The 15,990-nt window shown below is 35.8% G+C and overlaps 5 protein-coding genes across 8 annotated transcripts; 3 read left to right on the top strand and 2 right to left on the bottom strand.

Moving 5' to 3' along the window:
• Positions 1–529: 529 nt before the first annotated feature.
• Positions 530–4,440, top strand: TPR8 (Tetratricopeptide repeat (TPR)-like superfamily protein). Its single transcript, XM_012999502.2, has 10 exons — positions 530–756; positions 931–1,157; positions 1,556–1,589; positions 1,987–2,117; positions 2,404–2,470; positions 2,880–2,979; positions 3,182–3,345; positions 3,520–3,566; positions 3,648–3,698; positions 3,845–4,440. The coding sequence occupies exons 1-10, from the start codon at positions 684–686 to the stop codon at positions 4,145–4,147; spliced, it is 1,197 nt and encodes a 398-aa protein (XP_012854956.1). The 5' UTR covers positions 530–683; the 3' UTR covers positions 4,148–4,440.
• Positions 4,441–4,542: 102 nt separating this feature from the next.
• LOC105974402 (ARM repeat superfamily protein) lies at positions 4,543–6,501 on the bottom strand. Its single transcript, XM_012999501.2, has 2 exons — positions 5,952–6,501; positions 4,543–5,636 (listed from the first exon to the last, which is right to left on the bottom strand). Exons 1-2 carry the CDS (start codon positions 6,341–6,343, stop codon positions 4,817–4,819), a joined length of 1,212 nt encoding a protein of 403 aa, XP_012854955.1. The 5' UTR covers positions 6,344–6,501; the 3' UTR covers positions 4,543–4,816.
• A 1,330-nt stretch (positions 6,502–7,831) lies between these two features.
• On the top strand, positions 7,832–9,929 carry LOC105974488 (putative mediator of RNA polymerase II transcription subunit 19b). Of its 2 annotated transcripts, none has more exons than XM_012999598.2 (6): positions 7,832–8,029; positions 8,447–8,516; positions 8,782–9,068; positions 9,198–9,347; positions 9,558–9,627; positions 9,736–9,929. In XM_012999598.2, exons 2-5 carry the CDS (start codon positions 8,486–8,488, stop codon positions 9,624–9,626), a joined length of 537 nt encoding a protein of 178 aa, XP_012855052.1. In that variant the 5' UTR covers positions 7,832–8,029; positions 8,447–8,485; the 3' UTR covers position 9,627; positions 9,736–9,929. The 2 variants fall into 2 exon arrangements, with proteins under 2 accessions (XP_012855052.1, XP_088671979.1); XM_088815853.1 differs by having other exon boundaries at positions 9,722–9,929.
• An 875-nt stretch (positions 9,930–10,804) lies between these two features.
• CH1 (Pheophorbide a oxygenase family protein with Rieske 2Fe-2S domain-containing protein) lies at positions 10,805–14,309 on the top strand. Of its 2 annotated transcripts, XM_088815850.1 has the most exons (10): positions 10,805–11,086; positions 11,239–11,352; positions 11,752–11,985; positions 12,085–12,189; positions 12,306–12,581; positions 12,691–12,838; positions 12,944–13,128; positions 13,210–13,322; positions 13,414–13,708; positions 13,787–14,309. In XM_088815850.1, exons 2-10 carry the CDS (start codon positions 11,275–11,277, stop codon positions 13,955–13,957), a joined length of 1,605 nt encoding a protein of 534 aa, XP_088671976.1. In that variant the 5' UTR covers positions 10,805–11,086; positions 11,239–11,274; the 3' UTR covers positions 13,958–14,309. The 2 variants fall into 2 exon arrangements, with proteins under 2 accessions (XP_088671976.1, XP_012854826.1); XM_012999372.2 differs by lacking the exon at positions 10,805–11,086 and having other exon boundaries at positions 11,130–11,352.
• LOC105974308 (BTB/POZ domain-containing protein) lies at positions 14,298–15,963 on the bottom strand. 2 transcript variants are annotated; one of them, XM_088815852.1, is made up of 5 exons: positions 15,956–15,963; positions 15,749–15,870; positions 15,505–15,650; positions 15,142–15,257; positions 14,298–15,058 (listed from the first exon to the last, which is right to left on the bottom strand). In XM_088815852.1, exons 2-5 carry the CDS (start codon positions 15,862–15,864, stop codon positions 14,453–14,455), a joined length of 984 nt encoding a protein of 327 aa, XP_088671978.1. In that variant the 5' UTR covers positions 15,865–15,870; positions 15,956–15,963; the 3' UTR covers positions 14,298–14,452. The 2 variants fall into 2 exon arrangements, with proteins under 2 accessions (XP_088671978.1, XP_088671977.1); XM_088815851.1 differs by lacking the exon at positions 15,956–15,963 and having other exon boundaries at positions 15,749–15,952.
• Positions 15,964–15,990: the final 27 nt, after the last annotated feature.

Genomic DNA, 15,990 nt, shown 5'->3' with positions numbered 1-15,990 from the left:
CACACTGTTTACAAACACACCACACACAAACATACACCACAACACCCTTTTTATGTACACACTCCAACACAGTTTCACAGTTTTCACTAAGACACACTGTTGACAGAGAGAGAGAGAGAGAGAGAGAGAGAGAGAGAGAGAGAGAGAGAGAGAGAGAGAGAGCATGGTGTGTTGACGACGGTTGAATGAGCCCTGCAGACGGCAGGGATGTAGAGTATGAGAACTGACTATGGTTGGAATTAAAACAATTTAAGAATTGAAATTGAGAAATCAAATTTAATTTTTAATTTAATTTTTTTGACAGATTTGCTTTGAAATTTAATTGGGTTTCATACAATTGATTCGGTCCTTTTTATTTCTAATAATAATAATTAAATTTAATGTAAACTGGATCCATATCCAAATCTGATCGAACCCATAGAGAATCGGATCCAAATTATGAGCACCTAGTCTTATGAAAATTAATTGAATAATAAACTTATTTCTGTAATTTGTATATGATTGATTAAACAGTAAATAGAAATATAGTAAAGCGAGTTAAACCATCCCGATAGTCAGACGAGTATATATGTATTAATTAAATAAAATAAAATAAAATAATTTCATCCTCCAAATTTGTCAAACTGCTGCCACCAGCAGAGCACTCATCGGCCCCGGTGAGCACCGTCAGCGTCCATTCATCTATGGCGAACCTGAAAACCGATTCCCCTCTCTCCCGCCGCATCGCTCGTTCCTTCCTCCGGTTCCTCAACTCCGGTAATCATTTCTCTATTATATATAGTTGTACGTATTTCTGTTGACTGTATCTCTACTTTCGCTTTTTCATCGTAAAACCCTATTTCTAACACCATTGGCTTTATTAGTTGATTTCTGTTCTGAAATTCACTTTCACCGAGAGGTCAATTAAACTATTATTTCGTGTTTGCACAGTTGAACCTTCCGCTGGAGTTGATACTGAGGCGCTTGATGTTGCGAGGGATTGTTTGGTGGAGGTTTTTAAGATCGATCAGTCTTCACTTGATAGTCAGTCGAATTGCGATTCCTTAGTTGATATTTTCAGCGCCTCGTCGGAGTCTCGTGCAAGCCCTGTTGTCGATAATGGGGGAGTTTCTGATGCCCCGACTTCATCTTCTGGAAAAAATGCCGAAGTTTTGGAGGTAATCTTATTTGGTGATGTTATTCTCTCGGATTGTGATTATTTATTTGCTCGATATTTTTTGTTTTCGTTTCGTTCGTAAGGAGGAAAGATAGGCTTGCTCCTTTTATATTTCCGACTTATATGCCAACCTGTTGGGAATAATTTTTTTGTGTGTTTCCGTTGTTAGATAAATTCTTTTCATTTGAAACAATGCAAGTTTGGCCATAGTTCGGAATCAACATATGATCCAATATGTTATTTTCAGTGTCTCCTACATCCCTTCCCTTAATTCCGTTCTTTTCATACTATCTGTTCGGTTAATTTGGATTGGGCATGGTGTAAGATCAGGATGGTTGGTTCCCTTGTATGTTCTTGTGCACTTTTTCGGAATTTAATTTTTGTAATGTTTCATATCAGGATCAGGACAGGAAAAGAGAGCCACATTCACATGGTAAGACTTAACCCATAACGCTACTTAAACATAAGTCACGTATGTAGTTCATATTGAGTATTTCCCATGCAATACTATTCTTTTCTTAGGATTTGCACGCTACTGTTACTGTTTGAGCCATGTCAACCATTTGATATTTTGACGTAGTTAGTTTAACTAGTATAGAGCAAAATATCTCAGTTCTTGACTAAGACCTGCAGAAGTAGCCAATTTTATATCCTCCGTTGAAATTACTGCTGTAAGGGACACGAGTTTTGTAGCATGAAAATTGTGGGAATTTTAGATGGTAAGGAATATTTGAGAAGGCTAATAGTAACAATTACTTAATATATTTCCCTATGTGTAAAAAAATGTTCTCTTTCATGCGAAGTGATGGTTTTTTACATTGCATTGGCAGGGAAAGATGAGCTTTTTGGGTATTTTTTCGGTGCTCTTGAAAAGATCCACTATTTCAGAAGAATGCCTGATGGGAACGATGATCAGATCCAGCTTGATAGAGCAACACGCCTATTCAATGATGCTGTAAAGGTATGATTCGCAGGGTAAAACTAAACAATTTTATGTGTGGTGTCATTTTACATCTTATGTTGACCGTGATTACTGATGGTGCTCATTCATTTATTTGTCTGTGGGTATCAACTATTAACTTAGTTCTTTTATGTACGCTAGATATTTCATTAATACCAAGTTGTCTTTTTCCTACCGGATAATTAAGTCATCGAAGATTTGGTGATTCCCCTGATTGGTGTACTATTTCCTTGCATTAAATCTTTTTTGTACTTTCCATCTTCATGAATTTTCAACAATCCTATAGGAAATGCAAGTAGCAGGATGTCAAACCTTTGATCAGAAAAGCCTCGCAGAGGTCTTCAAATCACAAGGTAACTTTTTCCTGTAATATATATCTCCAATTGGGAGTTTTTCTTGCCTTCTAATCACATCTGTTAGCCATGGATGGGACAATTCCAGCTATCCGCAGATTATCTAAATAAATTCTTTAGGGATCACCATATTTTGTGAAAATGTCTTGACTGAGGTATCATAAATTTGTGCGTTGAAACTTTATTACGCTTCCCACATTAGTAAGAATAGGATACTTCTGTATATGCATGTTTTTACTGACTGCAAGTTATCCAAGTGTAAAAAAGTTAACACGATCGTTGTGGATCTTTCATTTCCTGCCCTTTCGAATTATTGTGAAATTCCTATATATTTACTGTTTTGTGTTTCCAGAAAGATAGGTCTTTTCATGTTGAATTGTTTGTTATGTTCTATATCTTTTCTTGATAGGTAACAAGGCCATGCAATCTAAGCTTTACAAAGAAGCAATTGAGCTGTATAATTTTGCTATTGCTCTATGTGAAGGCAATGCTGTTTACTATTGCAACAGGTCAGCAAGATGTTGATGTTAATTTAAGTTGTATAATTTTATATTATTTTGTTTTTTGAAACCTCCATTGCATCAAATTATGTTCTTAATAAAGATAGAACTCAAGATATCTATGTTCGGGATTCTTTTTTTTTTTTTTTTTTTTTTTATTATTATATTTTGTTTTATCAAGGGTTATTGAGATCGTATGTAAATTTGTCAGGGCGGCTGCATACACTCAGATGCACCGGTACGCTGAAGCAGTTCAAGATTGTCTCAAATCCATCGAGATAAACCCAAATTACAGCAAGGCTTATAGTCGCTTGGGATTTGCTTACTATGCTCAAGGAAAGTACAGAGATGCAATTGATAAAGGATTTACGAAAGGTTTGTGATTCATCTTATCGATGCGTAGTTATTGCTCATCGTTCTGACTACTGAGAAAATCTTACTTCACATTACTCGGTTGAGTTTTGTGAAGATGTATATAAACACACACGCAAAGGTTAAAGTGTGTGAAGAAAATATGATTTCTAATATAACTTTCATATTTTTTCGCAGCCTTGCAGCTGGATCCTAACAATGATTCAGTTAAAGAAAATATCCGGGTTAGCTGAGAAATCTTATTGATAACTAAATAGATTTGTATCAGTTGTTGTTTATTGTAATCAGTGAAATTTTGATTCTAGGTCGCCGAACAGAAACTGAAAGAAGAGCAACAAAGGGCAGGATCTGGTCAGGTACTTATTCTGTTCCCAAATAGAGTGAGATAAATACGGGCATCAATGAAGTGAATTTTTACCTTCTTCGATTGTCACACATATTCTAAATAATTATCTTTGTAGCAACATTTGATTTGGCAATGCAATTTTTTTTCCCTTTCAAGAGTTCAACTTCCACCAGTCGTGGAGGCGAACCAAGAAGTAATTCTGCAGCAGCACCACCACCTCCGTTTGCATCTATGCCATTCAACATCAGCGGTATTACTAACATGGTGATTAATATGACTGGGGGACAAAACGGGACCCACGAAGAGAGTGAAATTAACGAGCCAGGTATCAGTTTTGGTGGGAATATGCCAGGGAATATACCAGAGGAGTTATCTGGCGCATTTCGGTCTATGATGGGGATGTTCTCAGGTGCAGCATCTCAACCGGATGACAGAAACGGAAGATCATCTCCTAGTTAAGAATGACCAAATACTAAAATCCTCGAGTGCTTCTTCACCTTCAAGATCTAGGCTTCTTACATTTTTTTTAATAATCAATAGATTTTTTTTTTTTTTTGGTTTTCATGTCATCTTCTAATGCTTGCTTACTACTTTTGTTTTCGCTCTCTTTCCCTTCATTTGTAATTTTATTTCGATTTTACTTTAGGCTATAATCATTATTTATCCGGGATCAAATGTTAACTATTGTACAGAAGTTGTTACATTGGCATTTCCGAATTTGTTATGGTTTGTATAGAGTGATAAATTTCTGACGCGGGCTATTATTTGTGTTTTCATACTTGAAGTTTTGAAACCATGTTGAACAGAGGAATGCAACGCTCCATTCGCAAAATAAATTAGAAGCAAGCGACAAATAAACGAGACAAAAAAAATTCCAATGCAAAATTTGTCAGCAATATCAAGAACACGACATTTCTTTCCGACTTGCATGATCCACTACTAGTGTAATAAAACTAATCACAGTCTAATTCTAAAATTACTATGACACCAAACGAAAAATATACAAGTAACCAAAATTCACTTCTCAAGGTTAAAAAACAATGTACAGTTGTGAGAAAGGTCAACTCACGTTTTGAAGAACTCTGTACTGCGCCCCTCTCGAAAACATTCCGAGTTTTTTCACGTGGACTAAACTATTGTTGCAGTACGAGGTGAAGCTCTATTCTTCGCACGGCTTGTATTAAGCTCCACACTCTTTTGAACCATGTCTTGTAATAATCTCTTTGCAGTTTCCACAGCCTTATCTGTCCCATCAATTTGTGCAGCAAAGTCATAAACAATTCTCTCCAATTCCGAAGAAGTCAATACCTTTTCTTTAGGGGAGTCCCTAAGCAAATCTAAGAGCGTTCGAGCTTTATCACGAGCCGAAGAAGTACCCTCTGCAGTTAAACGTAAAAGCCCCGGTATAGCACCTTCTCTGAGAATAAGTTCCCTGTATTTATCACGAGAGCTTTGGCATAACGAAAGCAAAGCACCAACTGCATGGAACATGCTTATCGAAGATCCATCCTCTACAGTTTCGACTAGAGCCAAAATCCCGCCATCCACATTCGTAATTGCACCCCTGCCTTGTTCGGAACCGGAGAGGATCTCGAGTAGGAAAGTGGTTTTCTCGGCAAATTTGGAGTACTTCTTGCATTCTTTTAGGAGGCTGATTAGAGGAGGTACTACTGCTTTAGCATCGAGTACAAGCTTTGGTTCGTGTTCGGATGTGGAGAGATTGTACAGGGATGTGACTGCATCGACTCTTGCTTGAACACTGCCGGAGCAGAGGACCTGTGACAGCAGATTCGGTGCACATGAAGAAGCTAGGGTTGATTTATTGGATTCGGCTGATGACAGTGACAGAATTGCGGCGGCTGCTAATTCTCGAAGATGGCTGTTTTGGTGTTTGAGTAGCTCCATTAGAGGTGGAATTGAACCAGCTGTGACTATTCTGATCTTGTTTCTGATTCAACAGTGAAATAATAGAGTGCCAAAAGATCAAATTTTAGGATCAACTTGCAATTTTGCACACAAAAAACATTTAAGAAAAATCAACAGAAAACTCATCCAGTTCCTATTTTTCCAGCCCCAATCAAAACTATATACGAAACAGTGAGGAAATTCATTTGTTATTGGTAATAATCATATCTTGCTTTTCAATTTGTAATCAGAATTATGATGAGGAATCAAATTACCAATCCATACACTGCTTCATCTAAAACCTAATTTCACTAATTAATTCGTATAATTAAAACAAATTCTAGAGAGAGAGAGAAACCTCTGATTGCGAGCAGCTAGATTGAGGAGCGCGAGGAGAGCAGTCTCGCGAGCTGCGAGAGGGAAGGGACTGTGGAGCATCGAAACGAGCGGTTCAATAACTCCGGCGGCGGCGAAGTGGCAGCGCACGGCGGACTTGGAATTGGGGTTGGAGGACTTCCTGACCAGCCTCCTGATATCCCTCGCCGCCTCGATTTTGGCTCTCAGATCTCCGTGATTCAGCCTCCTCGCCACGTCATCCACCATCATTTTCCGGCACCACGGCGACGGCGGCGTACCCTTACTAGTACTACTAGTACTGCTACTGTCTTCTTCCTCTTCCTCTTCCTCTTCTGCTTGGTTTTTCAGCATGGCTTCTTCGTCGTCCTCGTTCATTTCTCTCTCTAGAACCATGATTGGTGAATGAGTTTGGGGATGTTTGGTTATGTTTCCAAAACAAATTTCTAGTTTTCAAAATTTCTGATGGAAAAAGTAGATTATTGGTTTTTGTGTAGAAAATGGGAATATGTTTGGATGAAGGTGTATTTTTAGTTTTATGTAGGTGTAGAAATGAGAATATGTTTGGTTGTGGTGAATTTTCTCTACGAAAGTACGTGCAAAAGTAGAATATAATGATTGATGATGATGATAGTGATGATGATGATTATTATTATAATAATAATAATAATAATAATAATAATAATAATAATAATAATAATAATAATAATAATAATAATAATAATAATAATAATAATAATAATAATAATAATTATTATTATTATTATTATTATTACTATTATTATTATTATTATTATTATTATTATTATTATTATTAGTATTATTATTGTTATTATTATTGTTGTTGTTGTTGTTATTGTTGTTTATATTCTTATATTATTATTATTTATTATTATTATTATTATTATTTTATTATTATTGTTATTATTATTATTATTGTTGTTGTTGTTGTTGTTTATATTCTTATATTATTATAATTATTATAATTATTATTATTTTATTATTTATTAGTATTACTATTATTATTATTATTATTATTATTATTATTATTATTATTATTATTATTATTATTATTATTATTATTATTATTATTATTATTATTATTATTATTATTATTATTATTATTATTATTATTATTATTATTACTATTATTATTATTATTACTACTTCTACGATGAATATTATTTTTAATAACAATAACAATATTATTATTATAATAATAATAATAATAATTATTATTATTATTATTATTATTATTATTATTATTATTATTATTATTATTATTATTATTATTATTATTATTATTATTATTATTATTATTATTATTATTATTATTATTATTATTATTATTATTATTATTATTTTATTTTTAGTAGTGATAGAGAAATTGTGAGGAAAGAGAGTGTAGATATTAATGAGGAGAGAGGAGAGATGGTGTGAATATTAATGAGGAGAGAGAAATGAGTTGTTGGAATAAAATATATAGGTTAGTAGTAGGTTTTAGTAGGTTTAAAAATTGGAAAAAGTATGAATAGTGTATTTTCAATAGAAATTTGATAAGAAAAAATGGGAATTTCTGGATAAAATTGTGAAACAAACATGATCTCGGTTTTATGAATAGTATAAAACTGGAAAGTGGGTTTGGAAATGAAACCAAACATCCCCTTTCTCTCACTTAACAGTCATTATTATTAAATAGTGCAAGTTTTGGGGGTTAAATAATAAATATTATTAAATAGTGCAAAGTTTTGATTTATTATTATCTTTAAATGGGCCTTGGCCCATGGGCTATATGTGAAGGGCAATGTGGGCATTGTGTAAAATATGTTCTATTTTGGCACGGAAATTGTGTATGAAGGATGATATTAAACAAAATTAAAAATGTAGGGACTACTTTGATTTTTATTACAAACATCAGGGATGAAAATGAAATTTACCCCTCCCAAATACCTAAATTTAGGGCAAAGTCTTAATTGGACAGAATTTTCCACCCAATTGAATCGGAGCAAACAAAATCAAAGGAACCCCCGTTCGTCGATACGTGTTCTCCGACGGGCCACGCGATTACTCAAGCATTCCGAAGTGAGTTTTAGTTTGATTTTTCCGTTGTTCGTTTAATCTAGATTCAATTTTTTTTTCCTGAAAATTTCATTCAATTTCATGGTGGTTTTGCATCAATTCCTCTGATAAATCCAGCTATGTATAATGTTTCATAAAATTTGGTAATAATTAAACGACAATCAATATTGTCTGAAAGTTCAATTAACATCACAATCTAAGAAAAATAGATAGCAGAAAGAAAAAGAAAAAAAAAATTATTTTTTGCTGTCTTTTTGCTTTAGCTTTAAAGAGGCTTTCAAAGATGGAGCAAGGTAAAAGTAGCCGTCATATCGGTTTTCGTGTCGTTATGTTGATTAAAATCCGATCAAATTAAGTTCGTAAAATTGAATGTCGCTTTGCTATTCGTTGACTGTTTGTTTCCTTGTTTCTGTATATCAGGGTTTATTGTTTTAATTGTCTACTACCAGCTGAGGATTGATGGATAGTGGTAGCATCCAGTTTGGAAAAGGTTTGATCTTTTTTCGTTGTTCAATTTACGAGTTCTCGTCTGATTGCAGCATGCTTTATTTGAAACCATTTAGCAAAAAAATAAGTTCTGGAACATTTGACACAATCACGTCGGGCGGAAGAATTTCTCGTTATTTTTATTTCTGAATATTTATGCACTATCACAAATCAGCAAATTGTTTAAGGGATTGAACAAAATTTTCAGCTTATGATTGATCCGTTATCTTAAAAATAATTTTACCAACGTGATGCTGTTACGAAAGCAGGTCCAAGAGAACTTACAGGTGCTCTTGATCTTATAAGTCACTACAAGCTGTTACCTCACCACGAGTTTTTCTGCAAGAAATCGAGTCCCGTGTCAGTTTTAGACACGCACTACCTGTACAATGTTGTCGGAGATACAGATATTCGGAAAGGAGAAGGGATGCAATTGGATCAGCTCATTCAGAATGCTCACTCGAGAGATACTTTATCACGTATTCAACCATTCAATTTGAATGTGCTCGGAGAAGCCTTTCGCCTCCAGGAATCATCATCAGTCGATCTACCTCCTGTACGAAATTCTTACCCATTTACGGTTTCATTAAATTTGCACTTTTAGCTTGAAATTTTTATTGTCAATTTCGCCTTCTTAGTTGAAAATGAGGAGTTACTAATCTGAGGACTTTGTGCTGTTGTTTAGTCTGAGAAGGGAATTCCTACCGTTGCCGTAAAAACGAAAAGTGAGTCTAAAACGAAGGACAAGCAGAGAAAGCACAAGGACAAAGATAAAGATACCAAGAAGCACAAACATCGAAGTAAAGAGGAGAAGGAGAAAAGGAAAGCCGAAAAGGTGCTCACTTTTGAATCCATTACACGACCTACAATGATTTTCTATATTGCAATTTATTTATTTCTTTTTTCGAAGTATTCTTCACCAAGTGACGAGAAACCGAAAAAAAAAACAAAGAGAGAAACTGTATCGTTTTTCTTATTTCGCATTTTCACTCAAACCTTTCAATTAGCTGGCTGGTATCGTATAAATAAATTTTCATGATTTCAGAAGAAAAGGCGCGATCGTGATGGAGGAGAAGAAGAAGCGAATGCTGTTAAAAAACACAAGAAAAAGTAAGGTAACAACGAGATGAAGAAAAGCTCTATTATTTGTTTCTAGCATGATTTTTAATTTAAAAAAAAAAAATAAACTCGTAATAGCTCAATCACCAGAAGTGCTTTTATAGGTGAAACAATGCAGCTTAAGAGCTCAAAGATTTGATGACGTGGTGGTCGGTTTGAATAGGTTAGAAGCTTAACAAGTTGTAATCGACCTCCCCAAAGGCTTATGTTTTCATTTCCACATCATTTTTCAAGTGTTTGTAACGATCGACTCATGGAATCGAAAATCGTCTTTAAAAGGAAGAGAAATTGAGGTAGAGATTCGAGTCTTGACCATGTCACTTGCCTCTGTTGAGGTCAAATTTCTACACATACGCGTGTGAGAACGCAAAACACGTGAATTGAATATACACGTGTACGGTCGAATATTACCGTGGTGAATTCCATTGCATCGAATGGGGTAAATAAAATCGAAAGTTAACCAACTATTTGTCTGTGTAAAATTAGTCGGTTTCATCACTAGCCATTATTGCAAGGACCACAGCTATTTTTTTCAATAGGAACACAAATGGAAATATGTGTGGTGGTAGAGTGGTTGTTACACTACAATTTGGCATTTTACCAATTATATATATATATTAAAAAATAATATATTACATATAAATCGTAAATAGTATTGTGAATATTTAAGTGTATATAATTGGTAAATAAATGCCTATGGTATTGGTAGCCATTGATTGAGATACAATGGAATATTCCTTTTGTGTCAATAATAAAAGGGGGATTTTTTTGTAAAATATTCCATTAACGGTTGATTAATAATTTATCTTGAGTAATTATTAATTACTACAAATAATAACACAACACGTGAATTACCACCAGTAAACGTGTTTAGGTCAAGCTACAAAGAAATAGGTAAATACTGAATATATATGCATATATAGAGAGAGATATTTAAAAGATAGGTCTAAAAATTTAATAATGTTGGATATATAAATGACAAGCCATCCACATCTTTTGTACTATTTTTTTTTTTTTTGTTTTTGTTTGTACTAATGGAGCATTGAATTATTGACTAGGAATTATGTATTATTGGGATATAAGAAGTAATTAAGTTGATAAATTAAATATACTAATAGAAAAAAAAAGAAAAATCAAGAGAGATAAAGAAGAAGATATCTTCACCATCCGAGCTGGCAAATGAAGATATCGTATGTGACAGCTCCCCACCCCCGTCACACCCCCCCACCCCACCCCCACCCCCCCACCCACCCACATATGGTGACTGTGGCGAATGGCGCTGCTCCACATATATATAATTGACACTTTCTCAGAAATTCAAAGTGAACACAGAAACAAAATTCAGAATATTTTGAGAGAGTGTTGTGTGGAGAATCGAGGCGCCACGGGTGAAACGGAGGGAACCCACGCTCGTCCACGTGGCACTCCATTGCAGGACAGCCGAGATCGCGCGAGGTATCAACCTCTTATCTTTGAATTTAATCTCTCTCCCTATAGTAACCAACCTTTCTCTCTCTCTTTCTTTCCGTCTCTCACTCTCTCTCTCTCCCCCCCCCCTCTCTTTCTTTCTCTCTCTATCCTCACCCGGTCACTATTTTATCTGCCAGTTTTCGACCCGGCCCAACCCGAACCCGAAACTTGCCATGTCCGCAATTGCCACCGCTGCTGCTCTATCTCTTCCTATCTCTCTGTCCTGTGCGAGCAAGTTCAGCAACAAAAGGGTACTTCTTTCTTACTATTGCTCTGTTTCTTCTGATAATTAATTTTTTTTTTTCTGAGCTGTTGTTTCTTGATTGTATAGACCGATTGGAGTAATTGAGGTAGTGAATTTGATCAGGGTGCTGAATCTGAAAAAAAGTGTAGTTCTTTAGTAAAACTGACAATTGAAAGATTAGACCTTTTTAAGCTCTCAGTAGTTGCATTGTACATGTTTGTTGAAATGCGCCAGACAACAAGTTCGAACCTAGTTCGTTGCAAGACTATATAGTTCAGTAGTTAATGAGCATCCCTCATCTTAGATGAACATTTGCAATATCGATTTCAATTCTCGTAAATAATTTTTGTTTCAATCGAAGGATTTTTCTTAATTGTTTTCTGAAAACATTGGTTAATGTGGTCAGTGTGTAAGAGGAGGGTTTGGTGTATTTGCTGTCCTTGGTGAGGAAGGAGGATTGGTCGAAAGGAAAAACACTTGGACGATATTTAATGTAGAAGATCCTCGTTCGAAGGTCCCACAGTACAAAAACAAGTTTCTAGATGCGAATCAAGCTCTAGAGGTAGCTAGATACGACTTGCAGTACTGTGATTGGAAGGCTCGTCAAGATGTTCTCACCATCATGCATCTTCACGAAAAGGTAAATAATTATTTATTATTTTTTGCTTTTTGTTTGTTTTTAATTTCTTTTAAGAATCACACTAGAAACACGATAATGAGTGCATCTAATCGTGTGTAGGTTGTGGAAGTATTAAACCCTCTCGCTCGTGAATTCAAATCAATAGATACTCTTAGAAAGGAACTCGCTGAATTACAAGAGGAACTCTCACTAGCCCATAATCAGGTATTTATTTCGATTTGTCTTCATTTTATCATATACCACTTGTGGTGTAAACAGAATGGAGTTCTTTATTACAAGAAATATAAGTAAACTAAGCTGGATTTCTTGAATATATATAGGTACATATATCGGAAGCAAGGGTGTCAACTGCATTGGACAAGCTAGCTTACATGGAAACATTAATTAACGAAAAAATAGTACAAGAAAGAAACACAACGGATGCTGAGCTGTCACTAGCAACTCCAAGTACTTCCACAGAATCTCTCGAAACTGTGAAAAACAGACAGCCCAAAAGAAACCTCAACGTGTCTGGTCCCGTAAAACCTTATGATGCCGGTTTGAAAAACTTCTGGTACCCCGTCGCTTTTTCTGCAGACCTCAAAAATGATACAATGGTGAGACCCCATTTTCCTTTTTTAGGATTTTAAATTTCGATAAAAAATCAATCTTTAAGTATACATGGACTATAGTTTCTTTTCAATTGATTTAGTTTCTTTATATCAGATACCTTTAGATTGCTTCGAAAAACCATGGGTTATTTTCCGAGGGAAGGATGGAAAACCAGGGTGCGTTCGTAATACTTGTGCCCATAGAGCCTGTCCACTTGACTTGGGCACAGTCAACGAGGGTCGAATACAGTGTCCTTATCATGGTGAGATTACGAGGAAATAAAAAAATATATACGCTGTATCAAATATTAATCACCAATTTTGATGGATTGCTCATAGTATTTAATAATATTCAATTATAATGGCAGGGTGGGAATATTCGACAGATGGAAAATGCGAGAAAATGCCGTCAACTAAGTTTGTTAATGTGAAGATCAAAGCATTGCCATGCTTTGAGCAAGAGGGCATGATTTGGATTTGGCCCGGCGATGATCCTCCTACAGCAAATATTCCTTCGTTATTACCACCATCTGGATTTCAAATACATGCGGAGGTTTGTTTTTTAATTAGTTACCCACAATTACATACTTTAAAATAAAATAAAATATAAAACTAATGTAATTGTCCGAAACAGATTGTTATGGAACTCCCTGTCGAACATGGCTTACTGCTAGACAACCTTTTGGATCTTGCACATGCTCCTTTCACCCATACTTCAACTTTTGCTAAGGGATGGAGTGTTCCCAGGTTATTTTCTAAACATTTTCTTGATTATTATATACATATATATATCTTGATGAAATAATAAGCTTATTAATTTTCTTTTTTTTCTTTTCAGTTTGGTGAAATTTTTGACACCGCAATCTGGTTTGGAAGGATACTGGGACCCGTACCCAATAGACATGGAATTCAAACCACCTTGTATAGTACTATCCACAATCGGAATATCGAAGCCCGGAAAATTAGAAGGTCAGAGCACAAAGGAGTGCACAACACATCTTCACCAGCTCCATGTTTGTTTGCCTTCATCCAGACAGAAAACGAGGTTGTTGTACAGAATGTCTCTCGACTTTGCTCCGATACTCAAGCACGTCCCCTTCATGGAATATCTGTGGAGACATTTCGCAGAAAAGGTGAAAATCGGCTTTTTTTTTTAACGGCGTATCATTACAAATTACGATTTTATTGACATTGAAAATTCGATCTGACAGGTTTTGAATGAGGATCTAAGGCTTGTGCTCGGGCAACAACAGAGAATGATAGACGGGGAAAATGTGTGGAACTGGCCAGTGTCGTACGATAAGCTTGGTGTAAGGTACAGGCAATGGAGAGATTCAGTGGATCGAGGCTCTAAAAGATTACCCTTCACCAAATCACCGTAGATTCAAATCGATTTTTTTTTCTCCGATTGCTTCTTCAGTTCTTCCTCCTTCTTTAACCATCAGATTTTACGATAATGCCCTCCAAGCAGAAGATGATGAACTACTTAAAGTTCGATTATTTGAAAAAAAATTACCGAAACGGAGCTCTGCTAGAACCGAATTGATCCAGAGAAAAATGAAGTGAAAGAGGGACTTAGTTATCACTCTTATCAGCCTTTGTAAAAAGTAAGAGAAGTGAAAATGTACACTTGTGTGTTTATAGGATTTTTCTTCTTTTTTTTAATTTTTTTTTAATTTTTATCTTTCTTTTTTGGTGTATAGTTTTGAGATAAATCGAAAGTTCGAATCCAAATATTCCGATTTTTATTTTTTATTTTTTTCGAATTACAACATCAATAAAATACAATAATCTCAAGTTATTACAGCAAAACACACAATATCTTACACTCTTTACATTTCATTAATAAATTCTAATATTCTCACATATAAAATAATTTATGTTGGTTTCCAAACAGCAAGAAGCTCCTGAAAAATCTCCACAACCAGCTCCCTATCAGCCTGTCTGAAAAACTCATTCATCTCCTCTCTAACATCGTAAATCTTTCCGAAATCGAGCAAATAAACCAAGCACCCTTTCTTCAATTTCTCGAGCTGATAAAGCCAAGCCTCCTGCAATCTCTCGAGCACATTCCCCGAGCTAATATCTTCAAGAAGGCTCTCCTCACAAGCATCTTTCAAATCAACAATGACGTACTTATTAGCCGCACCCAACAAAGCCAAACGGTGCTTCCAAAAATCTTCTTGATTTATAGTTCCGTACAAGTAGTACAAGAGTGCCGTGCAAGATTCTGATGTCATGTCTTCTATCTCAATTATCGAAGATTCTTTCTCCTTTAGATTGTGTTCGAACATGCTGTGGAAAACAGGGGAGCTTGCAGAGAGGACTGCCTTGTGGGCTTTTAGTGAACCGTCCGACGCGTTTATGGTGACGTCAGCGTGGATCGATTCGTGGAGCATGCGCGAGAGGCATTTTAGAGTGCTTTGTGTTGATAGGGTTTGCATGGTTGTGTCGGTTGGCCATATTGAACTTCCTTCTCCGCCCTGTTTCGAAACATATATGTTATCTCGATTTAAAGATTCGTTTTTTTTTTGGGCTAGTCGATGTATTATGTATGTTAGCTTACATTTATAGGGCATATTTTGAGGTCGAGAAACTCGACATCGATGGTGATACGGCCTTGAAAGGTGATGTCGACTGCGCAGGCGAAGTCGTCACTCGTTCGAAGTAGTCTCTCGTGAACTGCAATGTATATAAAATCAGCCATCAAATTACTTAATAAGTTATAAACATAATAATGAATTGGATTTATATATAAGCCTAAAGTTAGCTGTAAGTTCCAATATCTCAATTTCTAGCTATGCTTTTAACACAGAAAATCGACCAAGAAAATAAAATTAAAAAGATGCTTAAATAATTGGGAAAAAAATCTCACGTGATTTCGAAATTCTTGAAAAGAAAGAAAAAGGAGAGAGAGAGAGAGAGGTACTGGGAGAAACGTAGGGTCGGCGATTGGAGGCGGAGGTGGTGACGCGTAGGACGAACCGGGCAATCGGCGGCTGCTCTTTGGAAACCCGAGACGGTTCTGGGAAAAGCCTTATGTACATCGACCGGTTCTTCTCCACCGATAAATGCCTATTAAAAATTCTTCGTCAGTTCATCACCATCACCAGCATCATATGAGAGAGAGAGAGAGAGAGAGAGAGAGAGAGAGAGAGAGAGAGAGATGAAACCAGTTCCATATGCCGATTTTGAAAGGGTCGGATCTTTTGAATGGTGTGGTCGGCCCGAAACTGTCGATTTTCCACTGCGCCAGCCTCGCTATCGTCTCCACCTTCGTGTCCGCCATTTTTCCACACTGTGTCTGTGTGTGTGTGTGTGTGTGTGTGAGTGAGAGAGAGAAAGATACGAGCTTTAGTGGAAGAAACTAAAAGTCCACTCACTGTGTGTGTGATTTGATCATTTGAAGGAAGAC

This window comes from Erythranthe guttata, chromosome 3 (assembly GCF_056151865.1).
Source record: "Erythranthe guttata isolate IM_541 chromosome 3, IM_541, whole genome shotgun sequence".
Taxonomy (NCBI): Eukaryota; Viridiplantae; Streptophyta; class Magnoliopsida; order Lamiales; family Phrymaceae; genus Erythranthe; species Erythranthe guttata.
The sequence above is the reverse complement of the archived record's forward strand: the minus strand, read 5'-3'. Positions and strand labels throughout refer to the sequence as shown.